The sequence below is a fragment of the Anomalospiza imberbis genome, chromosome 27 (assembly GCF_031753505.1).
Source record: "Anomalospiza imberbis isolate Cuckoo-Finch-1a 21T00152 chromosome 27, ASM3175350v1, whole genome shotgun sequence".
Classification (NCBI taxonomy): Eukaryota; Metazoa; Chordata; class Aves; order Passeriformes; family Viduidae; genus Anomalospiza; species Anomalospiza imberbis.
In genome coordinates this window covers 4,731,641-4,755,479 of record NC_089707.1, presented here as the reverse complement: position 1 = coordinate 4,755,479, position 23,839 = coordinate 4,731,641, and the positions used below count along the sequence as shown (strand labels likewise).

The 23,839-nt window shown below is 45.2% G+C and overlaps 1 protein-coding gene across 2 annotated transcripts in view; it reads left to right on the top strand.

Annotated features, from left to right (window-relative positions):
• Positions 1-23,839, top strand: part of ELL (elongation factor for RNA polymerase II) — a 49,559-nt gene that overhangs the window by 14,247 nt on the left and 11,473 nt on the right. For both annotated transcript variants that reach the window (XM_068173859.1, XM_068173860.1), the window contains exons 2-6: positions 9,764-9,811; positions 14,657-14,778; positions 15,077-15,240; positions 18,135-18,388; positions 21,452-21,576. In XM_068173859.1, the coding sequence (XP_068029960.1) occupies positions 9,764-9,811; positions 14,657-14,778; positions 15,077-15,240; positions 18,135-18,388; positions 21,452-21,576 (713 nt within the window). The remainder of the gene's footprint in view (positions 1-9,763; positions 9,812-14,656; positions 14,779-15,076; positions 15,241-18,134; positions 18,389-21,451; positions 21,577-23,839) is intronic.

The window sequence follows — 23,839 nt, the reverse complement described above, 5'->3', positions numbered from 1 at the left end:
CTGAATTCTTGGCTCATAACGAGTGACTCCTCCAGGGAAAACCAGCACTGCTGGTCACCTTTAGCAGAGTTGGGAATTTTGGATGATTCAGTTTCCTTCTGCCAGTTTTGTTGTTGTGGTGTTGTTTCTTTTCCCCTCAGTCCTTTCCCAATTTAACAGGATCATCTGATAACTCCAGTAAAATGCTGCTGCAAAAACAAGCAGTGTTGCATGCAAGAGATGATTACCCAGGGAATTTTGGGCATGGATGTCTTAATGGGATTTTTGCCAGACTGAGGTCTCTGAATTGTCTTGCAATGCAAATATGTGCAGATGCTGCAGATACTGCTGGACTTCTCTTAGAGGAATATTTAATATCATGTTAAATATAATATTTAATATAATATTTAATAAAAGAATTCCTATTTAATGTTATCAGTATTTCCAATATAAGGAGGCAGAACAGGAAACTTCATTCTGCATTACTGTTTTTTGTTGCAAACAGTGCTTCAAAGCAAATCCGTGTGTTTGAAAAACAAATCTAAGGGTTTGCTTTCCTTTGCCTGCACTTTAGAAATACCAATATTTACCTTCCTTTTTTCTACCCTGTCTTTAATTTACTGTAACTGCTCAAAGCCAGGCAGCGCTGCTCTGCAAGAGAGTGACAGACCTGGGCCATATGAGCAGACTTAAATTCAAAATTAATTTTGCTTCAACCATTTCTTTCTTCCTGTATAAGCAACCTACTCTAGATTTGCTACTTTTAATAACAGAAGAGCATTGGGATTTGTTCATTTAACTCTTCCTCAAATTAGTTGCAAGTCATGAAACAATAGGACTTATTTCTAGGTACTTGGTTTGTTTGGTTTTTTTTTTTTTTTTTTTGCAATGAATTTGCCAGCACAGCATTATCTTTGGAGGAGAGCTTTGGGAAATGTTGTTGCAACTTGTTTTATGCTTTCCCACTTTTACCTTTTATTGCTTGTAGTCAGAGTTAAAGGAGAAAAATCCCTTCAGGAAAAAGGGGTGATAAAAAGAAGAGTTAGTGCAGAATTTTGCTGATTTCTGGTGTGCTTGTGAAAAAGGGAAAGGCATCCTTGAACCTCTGTCTCAAGGGGAGCAGGACAAGACTGAAATAAAGGTAAAAGTGTTTGAAGGGACAGTTTTGACTCAAGAATGCAACACTGAGTAATGAAATTAAAATAGCTTTGAGGGCTGCTGGTTCTCAGTGTCAGGGAGGGTCTGGAACACCCTTCTGGAGTGAGTAACGGATGCAGAAAATCCACTCACACAAAATGAAACTTCCTTTTCAGGGAGATGCAGTAATTGTATCAAAACTGGGAGGTTTTTTTTTTACTTTCAGGAAGGAAACTCCTGGGTTATTACACTAAAAATGGGCACCGTGTTCTGTGAATTAGTAATTCTTTCATTATAGACATTTTTAATTGATTTTGACTGCTTTGATCAGTTCTAAGCACTGGAAGCTGCACAGGGATGCAGAGGAGCTTTTTTCCTTCCAAAAGCCTTTCCTCCCTAAGCCTTTGGAAGTCGTGGGAGTTGGCTCCTGGTCTTCTGACAAAGCCTCCCTGAGCAGCCCCATCTTGTTAACAGTGGGATTGGTGGGAGTTTGTCATGATTAAACTGCAGATAATCATCATTACAGCCCTTGTGGCAGCCTGGTGATGAGACTTTATGATTATTGCTCTCCTTAATGAGCAGGTCTGCCTTAACTCAGTGCAGAAGCAAAGAGGGAAGACATGAAGTTAAAAAAGGAGAATTGTCCCGTTGGGAAACGTGCCCAGAGTCTCCCAAGTTGGATTCCCACAGGAGGCCAACTCCTGCCTCTGCTCCTGAGATCTGGAGCTGTGGCTGAGTTAATTGGGAGCCCGTGGTGCCACAAACCCTCTTTGATCTTTTCCTCTTTCTTGCCATCCACCTTCCCCCTGACCTTGGACCACTCTGGTTTTGGGGTGGGTTTGAAGGCCTCTCGTTTTTGGGGCTGGATTTGGAGTCCACTCTGGTTTTGGGGTGGTTTTCTTCTGCTTTCCATCTTCAGCCAGACAGAGCCCCCAGATCCCATCCAGCAGTGAAGCTGGGTGTCCAGGAAGCAGCAATGAAACTGACTGGTCATTCTAAAGGGAACTATGTTTGGAATAAAAATGTTGTAGCTCTTGAAATGAACCTGTATCTTCCTGTCCTCTTGCAGTGTCTCTCCCCATGCCCTGACAGGGGAGCTTTTTCCTGCAGGCAGGTGAATTTAACTCTTCAGTGTCCTCAGCAAGTGCCAGCTCTGCATAAACAAACTGGAATATTCTTTGGAGACAGAGCATTTCCTCCTTGCAGCCATTTCAGCCCCTCTGCGTGTTCATATTTATTGCAGAGCAAATCCCTGTCCACGTCTGTGCTCATGAAAGAGTTGCTCAGTTCTTGTGTCTGCACTGCCATAGAAATTTGGGAGCAGGGATTGCAGGAAGGCTTTTGGTGGTGCCTGCTCTGGGGAAGGGCTGAGCCCAGTGGATGGGGCTGCTCTGTTTGCCAGAGCCAGGCTCTGCTCCAGCCAAACAAAGTCTCCTGTTCCACAGTGGGCTGAGTAAACTCGATACCAATTCACAATACTTTAATTATTTCTCAAAGGATTTGAGCCTCCTTTTAATTTTCTTCCTGAAAGGCATTGCCTAAATTGCCTCTGTGCTCAGCTTTCCTTCCTGGTGGAAAACTACTGTGCCTTGTGCTGGCCAAACATCCTGGCTTGATGGTTGGGAGCAATGTGCTCCAGGATTTTTTGGGATGCGTGGGGAGCTGGAGCTCCCTTCCCAAACCCACCTTTCCCAAGGTTTGTGCTCTGGTGCTGAGGATGACCAGAGGATCAGACTGTGTCAGAGCTGTTTGTTCTTTGGGAGTTTAAAGCTTTTTTCTTTTTTTTGCAAATGCAGAAAAATCATCACCTAATGATGTGCTGGGAAGCAAAAGATTCCTTTGTAGCGCTGGAAAGTTTTACTTGGAGTTAGCAAATTGAAACAAAAAACTTCTGCTGGGCTTGAGCAACCTGGGTTAGTGGCAGGGGATGGATCTGGATGGGGTTTAAGGTCCCTGCCAACCCAAACCATTCCATTATTCCATGAAAAAATCAGTGGGAATCTGACAAAAATCACCATGTGCTGCAGCCTATCATCAAGGCTGGAGAGCCTCCACCTCTATCCCTTGTCCCGAGTTTTTGGGATGGGTATTTGGGGAGCCATGGGGTTCAAGTATCCTAATTCCATCTCCTTCCCCTGATTCCTGACTGAAGGAGCTCTGGCACTGCCCGAGCAGGGAGCTGCAGGGACGGGGGTGCCTCGCCCATGCACAGCTTGGTTCAGTTTGAGTCCCCAACTGAGTTCTGCAGCAGGGATCCAACAAACACCCTGCATTTTATCCAGGAGGAGCTTTTTAACCTGGATTAGCTGAGATCAGAAGCTCCAGGCATGCGAGAGAGAACAGGCTGCACGGCTGGCTCAGCTCTCGTGCCTGTGGGGTGACATCTTGATGACAGTGGGGTTTAATTGCTCTCTGCTTTGCTGATACAGGCTATTGTCCATTTAGGGCCTGGCTTTCTGCTGTACAGGGCAGGACAAAGCGTTTCCATTAGGCTACAGTTTGGTTTTTAACTTAATCATGTGTCTTACTCTCTAAACTTTACACAAAAGTTGAGTCTTTCTGCGTTTCAAGTGGGAGGATAGCTGGGATGCTCAGTGTGTAGATGTCAAAGCCTGCTCCTGATGCTTCCTGGTAAAATTGGTAATTTTATTAGAATGGTGAAATTCTGTAACTCTGAGGGGCTGGGAATGGTGAAATTCTGTAACTCTGGAGCTGGGAATGGTGAAATTCTATAACTGTAACTCTGGAGCTGGGAATGGTGAAATTCTGTAACTCTGGAGCTGGCAATGGTAAATGAAATTCTGTAAGTTTAAGGAGCTGGGAATGGTAAAATTCTTTAACATAACCATAAATTTCATCAAATCAAGTTGAGGATTTTTTTGAGCTGACACTTTAAACTCCTTTATTTTCTATCTTATAGAAACACACTCGATTTTTAACCCTGGAAAATTAAACTACTGAGGAAGCAACATTTGTGCTGTAACAGCCCACTTTAAATGATGCAATTATAACCAAAGAAGCCAGTGTGCCTTTTGCAGTTTAGCAATTAAAAACTTTCAAACATACAGTGTAGCATTTTGGCTGACATAAAAGCTTTTGAGCATTTTATTGCTGTTTGTACTTCTGGGCAGGATTTGTAGATGCTTTAATATTATGGTGATAATGTGTCCATTAATGCCTATTAGGCAAATGATAAATAATAAATACAGACTGCAGTTTAGAGTAATTGGTGAGAGTCCAGCCCTTAAACCTTCATCAAAAGCACCTTTTTAATAATTATTTGTGTTAAAAGCCTGAGTGTTCACTTCTGCCCAAAATAAATTCCTTTAAATGTTGGGGAGAGGAAAATGATGGGGGGGGGGGGGGGTACTGTGAGAGCATCAGGGTGATAAATTGGATTATCTTGGAGAGGAGGACTGAGCAGAGGTGTCCATGGGCTAATTTGGGGATTGCTGCCTGAGGAACTCCTGTCACACCCTGCTCTGCTCCTGCTCCCTGGGATTTGCAGGATCCCATCAGCATCCCTGGAAGGATGTGAATCCTAAATCCTCCAGCAGCATCCCCATGGCTCACCTGGGCAGCTGGCACCTCTCTTGAGTGGAAGGCCTCAAACAGTGGTGGATTTACATGGAATTTCTAAGGCTCTTTCCATGAGAATGTTGGATTTGAATAGCAAAACTGTAATTTTCGAGTTGTGGCAGACTCCAGCCCATCTGTGCTCAACTTCAAACGGGATCCTTGAGAGGCCCCAAATTGCAGATGGAAATTGTGTTGCAGAGAGACGGTGTTTTAATTCCATAAGTAATAGATGGGACATGAAAAAAAGGAATATTCAGGAGGCTTTTTAGGCTGCTGAGTTTCTGGGAGGAGGTAAATACAAGCCTTGGAATAGTGGAATGTCCTGGGAGCAGCCTCAGTTGGTCTCTCCTGGGCCAGCTTGGGCTAATTGGCTGCCAGCAAACTTCACACAGCCTCACTTGGAGCTGTGGGTCCATTCCAGGGTATTCCTTTCCCTTGGGGTTTGTGGTTCTTGCTGCTAATGAACTCGGGGACTCGGAGGTGTCTCCTGGGATGGGGTGGATCTGCTCTGCCTGTGGACTCTGGTTTGCTTTGCAAGCTCTTGAGGAGGGTGTTTAAAACCAAAATAGCTCTGCAGGAGCTTTTTCCAGGTATCCAGGTGTGCTTAAACTGAGGATCCTCCTGGATTTGGGGCCTTTTTATGCACCCAGTTGTGCTGGGAAGCCAGAGGAAGCAGGGGAGGGAGCCTTGCCTATATTTGGACCTTGCTGTGTGGGCTAAATAAACATAAACCAGTCATAACCAAAGAATTAAAGAGGAACTTGGAGTTTGGGGCATTACAGAGTCTGAAATTTGTGCTTTTTAAGCAATTTCTTGTTGTTTCCATTTTTGTAACTGCTTCCTGAGGTGCAGCAGCTTTACCTGGGCACTGGTTTTACCTGGAATTGCAAATGATGGTTGGAAACATCCCATTAATGCCAGCCTTGGTTAGCAGAGTTTTGTAGTTTCTCTGTATATTTATTGGGATTCTTGCTACTTACTTTAACTCTTTGTAAGAAGCTTTAAATTCAGAAAATAATCCCCTTGTTCCAACACAAATAAGGTAAATTTTCAGTTGCACTCTGGGCACTGGGGACTCTGAACATCCAACAAAACAGACAAACACCTCAATACTAAGTTTAGGCAAATATTTTCCATAGAACACAGCCTTCAGTATAAATTCCAGTAAATATATGACAGAACTTCCCAAAATGATGTCTTCTTTAATTATCTGTATTTCCCTGAAGAAACTAAGAGCTTTCCAGCTGGCTCCTAGACCTGAGTGTTTCCAGTGTCCTTTCTTATCCTGGGTAGGAACATCCCATCCAGCTTTTCCTCTGAAGGTGTTGAAAACATTTTGCCAGCTTCAATCAGCCCTGATAAAATGATTAGTTTTCCTTTCAATTCTTCCATCTTTTATTGACACTTTCTTGTTCTTCCTGTTTTTTCCTCAGCTTCCACGTGCCAGACCTGGAATATTTAAGTGTGAGGAGCTGTTTGTCACCACCTCTGTGAGCTTTCAGAGCCTCTCTTTAGGGTTTCTTGCTCTCCTCTAGCCCAGAGAAACTGAAGGATGAGCATAATACTGTAATAATAAAAGCCAAAGATCCTGTGGGAGCTCTGGGGATGAGTTTTGGGGTTTTTCTGGTTTAATCTCATGACTTTTGAAATAATCTTATGTTATGCGGAGGACTGACAAAAACCACTTGGGTCTGTGGGGTTTTATTCATGTTGGCATCCCAGAGCAGAGCTTTAAGGGCTTTATTTTTCTCCATCATTCCCAGGGAATACAGCAGGAGCTGTGGAAAGCAGGGAACTGGGCATGGAGATGTGGAAGTTCTCTTTCCAGGTGGCAAATAAATGAAATTTTATGGAGTTGATGCCAGGGTGTACCCAGGCTCCTTCTGAGGGTCTGTTTTCCTGTCAGGTGGAGAGGCTGAAGCTGGTAATTCCAGTTTGGGTAGATCTCAGAGGTGCAGCTGTGGTTTGGATGTTCCTTTGGGAGTTATTCCTGAAGAGCTCTGGGGCTGTAGGATGAGCCCTGCTCTGGCCCAGCAGCTCCTTTGCTGTTCCAGAGGAAGTTTGACGCAGCTCCTTGTGGGACCTGGCGACCTCTGGAGCTTTGGGAATGCTTTGCCAACCTTCCAGCTGGTCAGGAAGCATTCAGCTGGAACAGTGGCATGGGCAGGAATGGAATTCCTGCATCTGAGGTGTGTTTAAAGGGGTTTGCTGCCTCTGGAAACTGCAGGTTCTCTGTGGTGGTCCTCACTGATCCCAGGAAGATCCCAGGAATTGTATTCCTTGATCCCACAGATCCCAGGAATTGTGCTCCTTCCTGCATGTTCCCTGTCCCCACAGATCCCAGGAATTGTGTTCCCTGGCCCCACAGATCCCAGGAAGATCCCAGGAATTGTGCTCCTTCCATCCACCCTCGTGGATGAGCTGCAGGGATGAGTATCTGGTACCTGGCTGCAGCATAAAACCTGCTCACCTGACAGGTGGCTGCTGCAAAGCACCTGAACTGTGCTTTTCTTCCTCGGATTTTTATCTTTAATCACCTGCCAGCAGCTGTTTTTAAACCCAGAGAGTGTCCTGGAGGGATAAAGCTGGAATTCATTGGAAGGGGATGAGGTTGTGCCCCTTTGCTTGGACAAATCTGCCTTGTTTTAACATAAAGATGAGGTTTCATCAGCATCCTTGATTTGCCAAGGATTTGCTGCATCCAGGGCTGAGGAGGTGACTTGGTTTAATTGGAAGGGCAGAGGCAAAGAGCTTGTTCCCACTCAAAAGGGATGGAATGGCATTTCTAGGAGCTGTAACACAGGAAGTTCAGTCATGGTATCACTAAGGAAGAGGAATTAAGTGGTGACTCTTCAGAAAATGACAGGGGGGTTTTGGAAAGGGCAGCAGGAACTTTTGATAATCGGGGTTGTCCATCCAAAAACATCCAGGGAAGTTAATCCAAATGAAGATATAAATGGAAATGTGGTTTTAATTTGGTTTCACGTCATTCATCTGTTCTGTTTTCTTCTGAATGAAGGTGTCCATGCAGGGATTTAATTTCATCTAATAAAGGTACTTAGAGTCACATCCTTAATTAGTGTAGGGTGTGCAGTGTGCTCTCCGCTTCCATGAACATCCTGAACGAGCTGTAGCCAAGGAATCGGACATCAGGGGAGGTTCAGGGATGGTGCTGCTGAGATGCCAAAAGTCCTTCCCTGCCTCAAAAGGGAGCTGGGATTTGCAGTGTCCATCCAAATCCTGTGATCCCCTCTGGAGCCTGGCTGGGAGTTCCAACACTGATATTCCTCCACAAGGATCCCAGACAGGCACAGACAGAAACACTGAATTTTGGGAAATAACATCTCAGCTTTGCCATTCAACTTGCATAAAGCTGATATTACTCAACTTCAAACCAGTTTATTTGTAGATTGTGGGATTTATAAGTTCTGTAATTAAACCATGTCTGATTTGTGCATCAGGACTTTTGCTCCTGCCTCCTTATTCCACTTCCATCCTCCTTACCTCCTTTTTGTTCCCCTTAAACAACTTTCCAGACCAAAGAGCAGAACTTTCCAAATCTGTAATTTGCTGTACAAGAACCACATGGGTTGATTTGGGTTGTTTTTTTTTTTTGGTGTTTTTTTTTTTTTTTTCCTTAAATTCAGATTTTTATCATGTTTCAAATGCTTGTTTGCTCAAGTATGTTCCTATGAATTTCTGGACACGGGGAACAAAAAGCTGGCCAGGCTGTCCATGAACAGTGTGCTGTGGAATGCAGTGTCGTGGCACTCGAGGAATTCAGTGATCTCTGTACCAAGAGCAAGATGTTGTTTATTGGTGCTTTTCTAAAGGTTGTTCTGGGTCTATAAAAGTCTTTATCCAGCACTCGGGGAGTGCTGTCAGCTCTGAGTGTGTTCCTGCTTTCCTCAGCATCATAAATGTCCTGTAATGATCCTGGGTGTGATGCAGATCTGGGAAATCCTATTGGATGGGCTCTTCAAAGACTCAGACTCTGTCTTGGGCTGGGTTTAGCCATCCAAGTTTTGTTAGGTTTATCTGGGCTAAAAGGATTTTTATTTTGCTGGTGAATTTATCCACTTTTTTGTTGATGTCGTGCCTGAGATTCTTCACTGCTGGGCTGGAAAAGTTTTATGAGGGATGGTTAACTTCATGAATTTCAAGCTGTTTAACTCTCTTGCTGCTAAAATTTAAATATCTATTTTTCTAATCCATTGGAAATTGGGTGATACAAACAGCACAATCCAACTCATGTTTTGGGCTTGTTTTCCCAAATTCCTGGTGGTTTCCCATGGAAATGTGTCTCCTATACACATGACAACATTTTCGCTTATAAATGATACTTTCAACTTCTTTCTAAATTCTTCTGTCCCTTTGGAAAGCTTCACAGTGGGGTCCCACGAGCCCCGTGGAGCACAATTCCTGTCTTGGGTGCTTTGTGTGATTTAGGAAAGAAAACATCCCCAGCCCCAGTTCTGCTGGAATTGGAGAGATCCAAACTCAGCGTGGCTTGGGTTGGGTCTGGTACTTTTTTCTTCAGTTAGAACCTCAGGTGAGACTTGGAATTGAAGTGTCTTTGGGATCTCTAAAATGACAGCGAGGCAAAAAGGCTGAAACTGAGCAGTTTTAGAGTCACAGGGATACAATTTTTTAAATGTAAGCAGCTGAGCCTGGAGGAAGAGGCCAATTGTTGAAACAGGCAAAGTAACAACAGGATTTTGCAACGGAGCTGCAGTTTGCTTTTCCAAAGGATTGCCAGCTTTCTCTTGGAAAAAATTCGCTTTGCGTCCTCTCAGGCCGAGAACTGGAATAAATTTTCCCTTCAAGTGTCCATTTTTTAATTCAAAACTTACATAAGCACCAAAGCTGAGCTGTTCTGTGCCCAAAATGTGGTGGAGGGGTTGGGAGGAACCAAGTGTCACCTCTGAGCTGCTCCTCTCCTGAGCTCAGGGTGACCTTAGCTTATCCTTTTTCCGGGTACAAATCAAACTTGAGTGTGGCTTGGCGGCGAACGTTGGAGGTTAGAATTTCTCTGAGGTAATTTTTGTTTTTCCACTTGTTTTTGTAGGATGCTGTGACGTCAAAACCAGTCATCCAGTTTCAAGGAAGCCAAGGGGTAAGTTTGTCCCTGGAAAGTTGTTTTACATTTAATGGGGTTGAGGAATTTGGGCTGTTCCAGCTCAAGGAATGATGCTGTGATTGCTGAGAGTGTGAGATGGAGCTTCAGGTGTGCTCCAGGAAGGTGTTTGCTCATGGAGTCTCTCTCTCTAAAACCTTTTCCCTCCTCTTTATTTCCTAAGCTTGCTGAATCCATGGAAATTCAGATTTATGAGGCTGTGCTGTTGGGTAGAAGAGGGAAAAGGAAAGGAAGCAGAAATCCATGGAATCCTCACCTGTATCCCAAGAAAAAACAGTGCTAAACTCACTGCAAGAATTTTTAGGTCCCAATTCCTTCCAGCAGCAGCAGAGCTTGGAGGCTGCTCTGAGAGTCCTGGAGGTTTATTTAATGTAACTGCAGTTCTGTGAGTACCAGAAGTTATTTTAGATTTAGGAGTTTTACTTCCCCAACTTCTGTTCCGATGACAGAGCTCTGGGATATTTTTAGCCCCTTGAACCAGTCTGTCATGCCAGTTGCTGACAACGTTGAGATTTACGTGGTGGTGTTTCTGGTAAAGCAATGCAGCCCTTCAGTGAACTTGAAAAATGTCATTTAGATACCTTTTATTTCTAAAAAAGCCTGTGTTTAACTTTAGTCTGCATAAAGAAGGGGAATTTAATTTTTTTAATTTTTTTTTCAAGAATCTGAATTCAGCTGTAACTTCTGATTATTTTTTATGCACTGGCACATTGAAGCTTTCAAAAAGGCTTGGATTGAGTGGACATTAAACCCAGCACATTGTCCTTGCCCACATCCTACTTTGTGATATTATTCTCACTAACAGCCCATAGAAAATGTAGCAGGAAAGACATGATTGTTATTGTAAGTTAAGAAGAAAAATACAAACCTTCTTGTCCTGGGAAATAAAGAAAGGAGCAATTTCCAGGTTTTTTACTTTGTTTAGACTTAAACTTCCCTGAAAGCTCAGCATGAAAGTTGAGATCAAAATCTGCCACTGAGGTTGGGCACAATCAGAAGTGAGGAGGAAAACTGAAGGGTAGACGCTGTGTCTTTGTTTGATGAGCTTTGCTCATGGAGTAAAGAAGCCAAAAGCACTGGGAATGCTTTCCTTTCCCTTTGGAAGCAGGATCTACACCTGATTTTTCCTGTAAGGCTGTTTAAGTTTTGGAAATGCCTCCTCTGAATGTTTTTCCTTGAAGGAAATGTAGCAAAAGGGCTCAAAACAGCTTAAAATGCTCCTCTGCCCTGAGCCTTTGCTCGTGGTGGGTTCCACATGGATCTGATATGGACGAGGATTAACAACAAATATTCATTTCTGGGGATAATTAAAAATATTTTCAAATGCCTACAGTTGCTTCTAGAAATTAAAAAATGTGAAAATAAAAGAGTTAATTCTGTTTGAGCCCTGAACTCCCAGGGATGAGTGCTTGGTGGAAGAGCTGCCTGGCACCCGCAGTGTCACTCCTTGGAGAAGGAGAGGAGCCAGGAGGGCTGGGCTGGAGGGAGGATGTGGCAGCCAGAGCTGACCTCTGCCTGCTCCTCCTCAGTGGTTAATTAATGGCACTGATGAGGAAAGGCCAAAGGTAGAGCTTTGAAGAGAGCTGCAGCTCCATGGGAGCACACAAAAAGAGCTCTTTGTCCCTTTATTATTATTTTTCCTGGGTATGACAAGGAGCTGGCAGCTGGGGAACCATCTGCTTTTAAGGGTAGGACTCTGCACGTCAGGATTCTCCTGCTTTTTAAGGAGCTGAGGCTTGAAATGCTTTCGAGGCATCCTCCATCAGTTGGGCTGAAGAGATAATTCCAGGAATTTACCAGGCTCTCACATCCAGAGGATGGCATTAAGACATATTTGTTGAACTGTTTTAATTTTAAAATTATTTCTTCCACTCTTCAATTCCCCAATTTGCTGCCTTCCTATTTTGCTTCCCAAAAAAAAAAAAAAAAAAAAAGGCAGCTATGGAGAATCCCATTAACTTTTTGGGGTGGGAAGGTTGTGCATAGCACAACTGTCAGTGTGATTTAAAGCAGTGAGATTTTAATAGTGGGAATTTTCAGTGCAAGTATTCCTCTCTCAAGAGGGAAAAGCTTCGCTCGATGATTTAGGGAAGCAGGATATAAAATAAGAAATTAAACAAACTGCTGCTTCTTGAATTTAATTCTCTAGAAGCGTTTAAATTACTGTGTCCATGTGTTTTCACCTATTCCACTGTTACTCTAAAAGCTGTCAAGAATACTTTCAGTTTCTAATACACAGAAAAAGAAACTTCCATGTTTGAGACACTAATTAACCAGGGAAGGGAATTGTTGGGAATAAAACCCGGGGTGAGCAAGGTGGCAGCAGAAAGGAGGAAGTCAGTGGTTGTAGCCCAAAATAAAACAGCTGCTCCAGTGACAAGAGACAAAACCTCTCCTGCCTGGATCCTGTTCTGGGTCAAATCTTACAGGAGCTGATAACAACTTTTGGGATTCTACCTTGAGATGTGTTTTTCTGTAGTGGTGCTGCTCTTGTTAATGGCTTTTATTCTTTGTAATAATCAGAATTTCAGTTGTAATAACCAGGTTGTTTTTACCAGTGTGTTCCTCTAAAGTGGGACCATGGATGTTCTTTAAGAGCAGCACCTGGCTGTCAGTTTTTCCCCGTGGATTTTCTTGGAGAGATTCATAAGTTTTTATGGAGTTTTGAGCATTTTGCTCGTTTCAGTGTACACGTAAATTAGAATTTAACTGCTGGAGTACCACAGCACTACAAATTGTGTGCAGAACTCTGCCAGAATTACTGAAATTGCTTCTATTTTGGTGAAAAGATGTGCAGAATCAGAGCTCAGGCTGGCTGAAATTTGCAGGTGCTTGTGGGGTGGTGAGAGCAGGGACAGAATTGAACTGAGGGGGGAAAAACACCCTTCAGGTGCCAAACCCACGTGTGTTGTGCCACATTTTTAGAATGACTGTTGGGAGCAAAACATCTTTGCTTTGTGATTGGAAAATACAGCATTTCCCCTGCTTCTTGGGATGAAGTTTTGGTATTAACAGAGGGAGGTGAAATCTCTGTTCAGAGCGAGCTGTCCACAGATGAATGTTACTTGAAAGAAGAAAACAGAAGTTACATCTGTACCGAGCTATTTTTAAGTGTCTCTGGTTACTGATGCAGTACCCAGCACCAAAATTAGGGCTCCCTCAAAGCAGTCACCATGCTGACTTGGTGGCTTGAGAAACCTTCTGTTTTCAGCTAAAAATAATTCCTAGATAACGGCCGGCTTGCACATGAGACACTTTTCAGTACTAAAGTGACTCTGCCTCATTTTACAGCCTCTGGAAACGCTGCAAAAACCCTACAAAAATCCAAAACTGGGGCTTTTGGAGCAGCTGTTTTGCCCAGTGGGTAAAGCAGGAGTGAGGAGAAAGTTCTTTGGTGTGTGGAGGTGTGATTTGGTGGCATCCTGCAGGTTTTATTTTCCAGGCTCAGCTGCAGCACAGCTCGATCCCCTTGTTGGGTTTTCCTCTTCTTCCCATTCCCACCAAATTTCCAGCTGCAAAATCCCCCCAAGCGTGCTGCTTACATAACTCTGCCTTTCTGCCTCTTCTGGTAAAGCAGCAGGGAATTTTCTTCCCCCTGCCTGGGTGGGGGCAGAGAATGCCAGGAAAGATTAAAAGGGCTCAAGGGCTGCGGCGCACGTTTGGCTGGGGAGATAATGGGGCTGCCCAGGGAGGATCCAGCAGCACCCAAAAAATCTGCTCCCAGTATTTTCAGACCTGGATCCTGGGGATAACTTGTCCTCCTGTATAAAGCAAGGCTCAAGTCTGGGTTTCTGGGCTCGTTTTTGGAAGAAGGGAGCTCTGTTTGAGGGCAGGGAAACGCCGTGCACGGGCTCGGCTCAAGAGCTTCTTGCTGCCTCTGAGAACATCCTGTGGTTTAGCAGAGGGACACAGATCCCTGGGTTTTCCAGGCTGCTGGAGACGTCTGAGGTCTGAAGGAAACCACCCAAAACCCCTCCTGTCCCAGCACAGTCATGTGTGGATGCCACGGGCTGGCTTGCTGGGAGTGTGTATTTTCTGCGTAGATGTGGCAATCTGGGTAAATATAAATCCGTGTGGTAAAGCCTGGCCTAAAATAAGCTGGGGCTGGTGTTCCTTCTGTCTCAGCTTCTGGGAGCCATCTTAATTATCAAATATTGATGTGATAGTAGAGCTCAGATGCTGACATTTATGTTGGATCCTGAATGCAGAGGGGAGACAGTTTTCCCTTTTGAAAAATGAATGGCTGGTGGCGGGGGGGTGAAAAAAACAATGCAGGATGGCTGTGGAGTTGTCTGTGGAGCACACTTAATGCTTGATTAAATATTTAATTTAGCAGCAGCGTCACACTCTACTGTGAGCCATGAAATCTTGTTATGGAATTATAATTTCTTAAAAAAGAATAAGCATGCTACCTAGTGACCTGGCTTGTGCTATGTTTAGTGCTGGATCAGTAATTCTAAAGAAACGAGCCTCGAGTGTTTTACATTGAATATAAACAGTGGGAGCGAGTCTGTTTTGAGCCTGAATCAATAGAATTGGGTTAGATTCCTAGAACAAGGTGGTTGAGGTCTCTGTTTGAGGCAGCTGTGTTCTCTCACAGGCACATCCATCTTCAGCTGCTCTTTCCCTCAGTCACCTTTTCCTTCCCCCTGCACACAGTGGGGATAATTTGAATTCTTCTGGCAGCCTCTCTGTGCAGTAACCCAGGTGCTTTCCTTGTTGCTAAATGCCTCAGAGCACCCTGGCTGCGGGAGAAGCGAGCTCTGCTCAGCCTGGGGTGACCCGAGTGACCAATGTTCTCCCTCCTCCTCCTCTCCTGAGCAGCACATCGCCATCCCGAGGCCCGATCGACCGACGGAAGTGCGGACCTTCACCTTTTATCTCTCCAATATTGGCAAGGACAGCCCTCAGGGGAGCTTTGACTGCATCCAGCAGTATGTGTCCAGGTGAGTGGGGCATCCAAGGAAAACCCAGCCTATTTTTTTTTTTTTTACCCTCTCTTCTGGAGCATCTTTTCCCTAACAAAGCTTAATGCACGTTCTTCGTTTTTAGAGTCTTTCTGAGCTGTTTTGATATGGTTGGGTTTTTTTGTTTTTTTTTTTTTGGGAAGCATCTGGTTCCCTCTCAGGTCCTCTGTGTGTCCCCTGCTGTTATTCAGCTAACACCCTCCAGCTGTCCCCCAGTGCCAGCCTGGTGTCCCCTTGCAGTGTCAGGAGTACCTTTTCCGTTGCATTTCTCTTGCAGCAATGGCAATATCCATTTGGATTGCCTGGGAAGCATACAGGATAAAATCACCGTGTGTGCTACTGATGATTCCTACCAGAAGGCGAGGCAGAGCATGGCACAGGCAGAGGAGGAGACTCGCAGCCGGAGCGCCATAGTCATTAAACCTGGGGGGAGATATGTAGGTAAGCAGCCACTCATTTTGGGGCTCTGCACTCCATTTGGGACTCAGCAGGCTCTGGAGGCAAATCCTGATGTTGTTGGCTTGATTGTGGCAGTCTGGAAAGCTCCTGCTGGTTCCTCGTGGTGTGATTTAGGGGGCTGCTCTTCTTGTGTCGTGTTGTCTTCACTTCCATCATCACCCCAAAGGAGCTGTGGCTGCCCTGGAGGTGACCAAGATCAGGTTGGAGCAACCCAAAGGTGTCCCTGCCCATGGCAGGGGGTGGCACTGGGTGATTTGAAGGTCCCACCCAGCCCGAAGCACTGAGGGTTGTCCATGTGCAGTGACATGGCTCTGGCCACGTTAGGTCACATCTGTCACGTGGCTCCCTGCTGAGCCCTCCCAGTGTCCCTGCTCCTGGCCAGCTCAGCTAAAACTGCCACCACCGTGTCACAGCTGTGCCCCACGGGACTGCAGCAGGGAGGACCCAGGCAGCAGTGCCCTCTGTCAATAAACACAGGCACTAAAGCAGCCTGGCACAGCCCTTGTCACTGTGACAGCAGCAGGAAAGCCTTAGCAGAGGAAATAAAACCATGGCAAATAACACAGGGAGCCTGCAGAGAGCCAGGGCTCAGGGCCCTGCTTAACCTCAGCTCAAACTTTGGGCACAAACAGTAACCAGAACGCAGTTTCACTATTTTTTTTTCTTCCCTGAGGCAGCTGCTTTTCCTGCAGCCCATGTGATCTGCAGCCAGTCTCTTCTCAGAGGATCTGTGATGAGAAGGGTTGAGTTGCAAAATGCAGAACTGACCCAGACTCATTGTCACAGCAGCCAAGTGCTCAAAGCTGAGAAAGGAGATAGTAATCAGGAAGGAAATGCATTGATTTCCCGTAGGCCAGAAGATTATTTTGTTTAGCTCCTCTTTGAGAACATTACAGTAAGTGCCTGAAGTTAAAGCTTCTGAGGGAGAAGATTCTCAAAGCAATTTGCTTCCTGGAAAGATGGAGCAAAACTTTATAAAATGAAAAATACTCCTGGCTAAAACCTTTTACTGCCCTGAAATGGAGACAGGGCCGTGTGAAAGCAGCAGGGGCAGAGCGTGTGCTCACAGTGCTCCTAGATAAGATGTCAGTGTTTGAGGAGGAGAGCTCTGGTCCAAGAAGGAAGGGCTTGGAAGGACAGTCCTCATGTGAGATCTGCAGGTCCTGGTGTGCCAGCAGCATCAGCTGATTCCTGCAGGCTGGGCTGGAGGGACAGGGCTGGCTCTCACATTTCCAGGAGAACACGGAGCTCAGCACTTGAGTGCCAGTGGAGTCCTTCCAGGCAGCTCAGATGTGGAAAAATTTATAGGAAATGTTGAAATTGGAGAGCAGCAGAACTTACAGATGTGAGCTGACACTTGAATAAATAGATATGTAAATAGATAGCTGCAGGTAAAGCTGCAGGGGATGTGTGCTTGTAGCCACACTAAATATGTGTGCATGCATCCATAGACATGCACGTGTATAAATATTTGAAAATCCTTTGTGTCCCGGCTTAACATGGTTTTTTCTTTTCCTATCACTGCACATTTTGGCTCCAGCCTTTAAATGGAAACCTCCCAACGTGATGTTTTTACTGTTCATGACCTGGCAAGAGTTAAGGCAGTTCTAGAAAGCTGACGAATCTTCTCTTGTCCCATTTCTGGAAACAAAATCCAGTTGACCTCTGGATTGTGGGATGTTTAACGTGCGGATTGGTGTTGTTCCCCCTCTCACCTCCCCTCAGCCCTGCTGAGGATGGGTCGTGCTTCCTCTCCCAGCACTGTGGTACAGAATAAAAAGCCAGGAAATGGGGCCTGGGTTACGCAATGTGCAGCTCAGTAAAACAAACAGTGCAGACAATCCCCAGTATCTTCAGATGACTCAGTTGAAAACGTTGCTTCCTAGCAATGGAGCAGTGTCCTGCTGGAATAAACCTCCCAAACACTTGCAGTAAATGCTGGATGTTGTTTGTCCTAGTGAAGGTCACTTTCTCCAGCCCAAGTGATTACTGATTGGATCTCCAGGTTTCTAGACCTTGGAACCCACACATTTTGTGTTCAGCTATGCTTGGTTTGCCTTTGGTAGCAGGAACCTGCTCCTGTATTTGAAACAGTCCCCATCCTTTGATTTGGGCTCTACTAAGAGATGGTGTGAGGGTTCTGTTTTTCAGTAGGAATGGGAAAAATGAATTGTTGGGTCGTGCTGTCAGCAACCAAGAACTGCAGTGGGGATGGAGCTGAGATGCACTTCTGAGCCAGCTTCGTGTTGTCACTTATCTGCGGTGGAGAAGGGGTTATTCCATCAGCACAGGCAGCACCCTCATGAATAGGCTGATGGCCCAGTGTCAGCCCCATTCATGGGGCCGTGTTTGGAGGGGGAAGGGAGGTGACCCAGCCCCATAAAGTTCCTATTGTTCTAAAAGCAGAAACATCTGCTGGAGGAGCGTTTTTGCTGAGCTCAGCAGCGGGGAGCCGCTCGTTGACCAGTTCTGGTCTTTCCACTCCGTATTTCCCACTCTTCTACATAATAATGCAGAATTTTCTTCTCATAGGGAGGGCAAAAACAGTTTGATTAACCGTGGGGATATGTGCACTTGGGATAAATGAAAAGCTGGCAAACAAAGGGAGCTTTATGTAAGCTGGTGGCCAATAATACTCAGGTTTCCAGAGCTTGGTGTTGCTGTTTACTTGTTACAAGCTTGTCATGAACCATAAACCTCACGGGATGCTCGTTCCGGCGGCGCGTCGGGACAACAGGGGGTGTGCTGGTGGTGTTTGTCCTTCCTTGTCACCTCGTGGCACTTCCCAGGGGTGTGATGAACTCCGGATTGGTGTTGACAGCCCACTGGCCTTTGCGAGGTGACTGCTGCACTTCACTATTCTCATCTCATTTTAGGCAAAAAGGTTCAGGTGCGTAAACCTGCACCAGGAGCTTCCGATGCTGTTCCCTCCAGGAAGCGCCCAACGCCAGTCAACCTTGCCAGTGCAATAAAGAGAGGCAATAGTGCGATTTCCCAGAGACCCTTCAAAGATAGGGTTGTGCACTTACTGGCACTAAAGCCTTATAAGAAACCTGAACTTATTCTCAGATTGCAGAAGGATGGACTTTCTCAGCAGGACAAGGATTTGCTGGATAACCTTCTGCAACAGGTTTGTACTCTGATGAAGGCAACGATTTAGGTAAAGGGAAAAAAAGTGTCTTCTCAGCCCCCCCTCCCGTGGCAGTGGAACCTGTTATCTCCAGGCTGCAGCTGAATGTGACTCTAAAGGCTGTGGGGGACACAGTTCTCAGCTCCCTGTGCTGGTGCAGAGATAGCAGGAGCTTCCCGTGGCTACGCCTCGGGTTAGGGTGGTGCAACCAAGCTGGATGGTTCTGGCTCACCAGATCAGTCCCTTTTAGAGGGACACTTCTGCTTGGTCATGGGGAGGATTCTCTTAACAGAGGATCTACAAATTACTTGATTATAACCTCTAAATCTCTATTTTATTCTCACAGACGTAAAAGAGCAACGCTCTGTATTGGTACAAGTTTTGTATATGAAGGAAAAGATGTCCCCAGGTTTTTTTTTTTGTACTCCTCAGAGCCTTTCCTGCTTGGAAGTGCCAGTGGTCAGGTGTGAAGATCATGCAGCTCCTTGCCAAGCACATTATTTGTGTGTCAAGTGTGAAAGCTGTCTCCAAGCTGAATCAGTTCCTAGCACTTTGAGTCACATTAAAGGTGCCATTTTAGGCCTCGCAGTAAACACCTTCATTGCTTTATTAAACACATCATGGCTATTTATTTAAATGCAGCAGCTGCATTCTTCTGTATTGGAATAGATTCTGGAAAAAAAAACTCGTTATTTTTTTCTTTTTTACTCCTTTCCATAAAGAGTGAGACAGGAGTTCACTTTGCCCAAGGGCACAGGGCAGGTTGTATTAAAAACAGAGTCACACACAGCTGGCTCAACTCGTTCCTTCCTTAGACTTTAATCCCAGAGCCCTTAATTTCCCAGCAGCTTTTTGCAGCACTTTTTCAGTTCTCTCACTGAGTTTCAGAGCAGAAAACTCTCTTTCTGACGATGGCTTTTGATGGATGCTGTGCCTGAGCCCTGGCAGGCGAGCGGCGCGTGCGGCGCTGGCCACGGGGCCGCCCTGGTCGGGCTGAACGCTGATTTGGCTGTAAACGTGGTGCTCGTAAAGTTAATCCCTCTCAGCCCTCCCAGGGCTCCCATCCACAGGCAGACACAGATAAGCTAAAAATTACAGGCTGTGTTAAAGCTACACAGCTAATTCTGTCTAGGTGTGGGTTTCATTGTGCTCTTGCATCTCTCGCAGGACTCCGTGTTCCTGGCGGCCTTTTTGCCTCATTTTGCAAGGTTTCTATTTTTATGAGGGCTGGGGTGGAGCTTGCAGAGTCCCACACGAGCAAAACAAGGAGGTAGCAGCTCTCAGCCTCTGTGCAGAGAAAAATCCAAGTTGTTCTTCCTGGGCTCCAGGAAGAGGCAGGAAACAGAAATTCTGGGAGAGTTGGTTTGGGGTTTTTTTTTTGTTTTTTTTTTTTTTTTTGTAAAGGAGAACCTGGATTGGCTTTTGTCTCCTGGGTGTGTTTACAGGGATACCTCGATGTAAAACACAGCTCAAATTCTTGTTGTATTTTGGCTCAGGGTTTTGGAAAGCTGACAGGACTGAAAGGAAAAACAAAGTGTTTGTCATGTAAACTGATAACTGGGCTTTCTATTTTTTGCTTATCAGGAGAGTTTGCCATGTTGGTTGTGCAGCCTTTTGCTCTGAAATGCCTAGATTTTTATTATTTTTTATATTAGGTTGTAGCCTCCCTAAAGCAAAAGCAGAGGAATCAGCAGCATCTTCAGTTCAGTCAAGACTTCCCACTCCTTTGCTTGTTTTTGAGGCATTTTCCTGCTGTGTGGATAATAGAAATCCCTGAGCACAGCCACGTCCTGAATGGAGAACAGTAATCCCTAAACAGATGCACGAGATCTCCATGCACTGAATAAAAGCATTTTCCACTTTCAAGGGTAGCACTCCCTGAGCTGTGGGGCTCCAGCAGGGAATTTGGGCTGCAGCTGCTGGCTTTGCCTGGCTGTGGGCAGAGCATTTGGCACCTGGGCCTCCTTATCCCTCTTCAAAAACACATTGAAGGCTTTCTTGTCATTTGAAACCTGCAGTGCTCTGCAAGCTGAGGTTGCCCAGAGAAGCTGCCCCATCCCTGGGAATGTCCAAGGCCAGGTTGGAGCAATCTGGGATAGTGGGAGGTGTCCCTGCCCTTGGAATTGGATGGAACCAAACCATTGCATGACACTCTGGATCACCCAAGAGAGGTTCACTTGCTGTGAAAGCCTCACTGGGGCTCTTTGCTTTGTTCCAACTCTGGATTTTCAGGCGTGTACCAACAGCAAGAAGTTAAATTTTCAGTCAGGCTGTGGAAAGACTGATCCAAGTGGGATAACTCTTTCCCAAGTTGTTTCCATTCTAATCCAGCTCTGCCCATTCCAGCAGCTTCTCCTCTCCGTGCAGGCACCACGCAGGGTTTTGTGGGGAAACTCCACGGGGCAGGGTTGGATAAAATGTCAGGCAGCTGCTGGTGCAAGTGTGCTGAGCTCCCTGCAGTGCTCTGCTGGCTTGAAGCTGGGAATCCCAGGTTCTGTTTTTGTCCTGGAGAAGTTCTCCATGAAATCCAGGTGGTCCCAGGGCATTCTCCTCACAGCTCCCTGAGAAAGCAGCTCTCTGTGGCCTGTTTTGTTGGCTCCTTAGTGAGAAATTATCTCCTGGCAATTGTTAACCAAGTTATCGCCCCGAGAGTTCCTCTTTGGCCATAAACTGCCCCATTTTGGCTGTGGCACAGGTGTGATAAGTGAACTGCCTGTTCCCATTAAGGCTTTATTTCCAGGTGTTTCCATCAAGTGGTGTTGTGCTGGTCCAGGCTCCCCAAGCTGAATAATCTCTTTTAGATATGACTTTATTTTCCACTCAACTGGATGTGCTTTAAAACTCAGTATGAATTACTGCAGTGACAAGGTGAAATGAAAGGCACAATTTGAATAAATAATCTTAATAATAAGGAAATTAAATATTAAAGTCTCTCCTTGTTCTCTGACACTACTAACAGCTGCTAAGTCTGCTCAAATTTTGCCTTGATCTTAGCTCTTGTTTGGTCGAGGAAGGGAGAAAATGAAACCCTCATGACGGTTTTCCAAATTCCTTCTGTTCCAGGTGGCAAATCTGAGTGCCAAGGACAGCACTTTCACACTGAAAGATTGTGTATACAAAGAAGTGCAGAAGGACTGGCCTGGCTATTCAGAAGGAGATCAGCAGTTGTTGAAAAGGATCCTCGTTAGGTAATTATCCATTTTCTTCTCTGTGATACCATCCAGGCAAGGTTCTGTAACCACGGTCTGTACGTTGAGTGTGTGATTTATTTTGACATCATTTTAAACTGTCCATCACCCAGGGATCTGTAGGAGTGGACTAAATTTGAATATCCAAGTGGATCCACTCTTCACATCATCCTGGGCTGTCTTGAAATCATTAGAGGCAAAGCTTGGGAGAACCTGCCAGGGAGCAGAGCTGGTAGAGTTAATACTGCTGGTCTAAAATCCTGGGGGATGAGGTGATTAAATGTCTCCAGCTCAGCTCTCCTTTGAAACTCTCCTTCCTTTTTTTCCACATCTTCCTGTGCAGGCTGAAGTGTTTCATCCCTAAATGTGAGATTGGGTTGGAATCGTGGATGCATGGAAAAGCAAGAGGTTGTTCTGTAGGGATAAATCCCTTTAAACTCCTGCTGGTTGTCCTGCTTGGAGTGTGATCTCTGTTCCCGTGTTCCCTCCTGGAACAGCCTTAACTGACTCAATTCATCCTTATTGCTGAAATTTTTTTCCCTCTAGAGATATTTTCCTTAGGTGAAGCCTCCAAGCTTGGAAGCTTCTGGCTGGCAGGGAAAGAAATCTCCCAGTTTTACACAGAATTCTGCTCTCAGTGTTGATATTTTTCAGTGCCTTGGTACAGATTTCGTCATGCAGGCAGAGCTTTTACTTGTGCTTTATTTTATTGCACTTTTGGTTAAGCTGAAGCACAGCGTGCTCTGTTTGAACACTTCCCATGATTTAAAAGCACAATTGACTTGGGGATGAGACCTTTTAAACCAACAGAAAACTTGCACTCCAAGTGCTTTGACATGCTCAAGGAAAATTAAAACCCATTTAAATGGCCTTGATGTGAAATTATAATTAAAAGGAAAAATACAACTGCCATGCAATCTTTATGGCTTTCAAAAAAAAAAAACCCAAAAAAAAAAACCAACCCAAAGTGAATTTCTCCCTGTAGAAAAGCCATGTTTACTGCTTTTTCTAGAAATGTGTCATTCACTTGGGCAAGGGTCTAAAAATAGACCTTGGAAAGGATGTATTCAACTGTACAAACAAAGCCCTGCTCAGGCAGTGCAGGTAATGAGGCTCCAAAATGGGGGGAAAAAAGCCATGTTGGGTTGAAGACAGGAGAAAAACAGAAAAAGGGCACAGGAGGCAGCAGGGGTTTGCATCAGCAACCAGTTGTTCCAGGTCCTCCTGGATTTCGGGGCCAGTGGCCACGCAGTGCCTCAGCAGCTGCAGTAATTAACACATCTGCAGATGCTAAAGCTGGGTCTAACTAGGCTTGGGATAAACCAGTTTTTTCCTCCTTTTTTATGTTTTCCATCCCTCTGTCACCCTGGAGGAGCCTGGTGTGTGGGAGGTGTCCCAGCCTGTCACTGGATGAGCTTTCAGGTCCTTCCAACCCAAACCATTCCAGGGTTCTCTGAAATCTTTCCTCTGCTGAACTCAGTGCTTTCATGGCTCCTTAAATCCATAATTAACAGCTAGAAGGTGTGACAGGCTTGCTCAACCAGCCCCCCAAAAGCCACTTTCACTGGGGTGTTTGGGCAATATCAGTGTCCCCGTGTTCACAATCCCCAGGTCCTTTCCTGGAGCTGATCTGTGGCTGCTGGGGTTGTTTTAAATAAAGTTAAACAAAGCCAGGACAGTGGTGGCACTGCAGATGTCTAAATATTGCTGCAACACAGCCCAAGGTTCAAGCTGAGGTTAAAAGCCAAATCTTGTCAAGTCCTGGGTGTTATCTCTGAGATAAATCTTCCCAATGTTTAAAGGACGTGAGGGAGCTTCAATGCTGATTCCAGTTTCTTGTGGGAGAATTTAAAAGTGGGTTATTCAGGCTCCACAGCCTCCACAAACTGACTGCAGAGCTGCTTTATTAAAACCTTTAACCCTGAATTCTATTTTTTTTTTCAGTTTGTCAGCTGCAACTTGATGCAAGACTAGTTTTTTAGTGTTTTTTTTTGGGGGGGGGGAGGGATGATTAATTGAGGTGTCAGAATTGTTGGGCAAAGCTGGTGGGCTGGGAAAATACTCTGAGACCTGCAGAGGAGCAGAGACCCAGCCTGGAGGGGAATTCAAGTGATTCTAATTGTACTTTTTGTTGCTACAAAAAGTTTTTTTGGGTTTTTTTTTTTTTTCATTTGTCCAATACCACAAATACAGCCCAGAGTAGCTCTTTTTTGCATGATGCAACTTCAAAGTATTATTGGGAAGCCCAAAATGTAAATCCTGG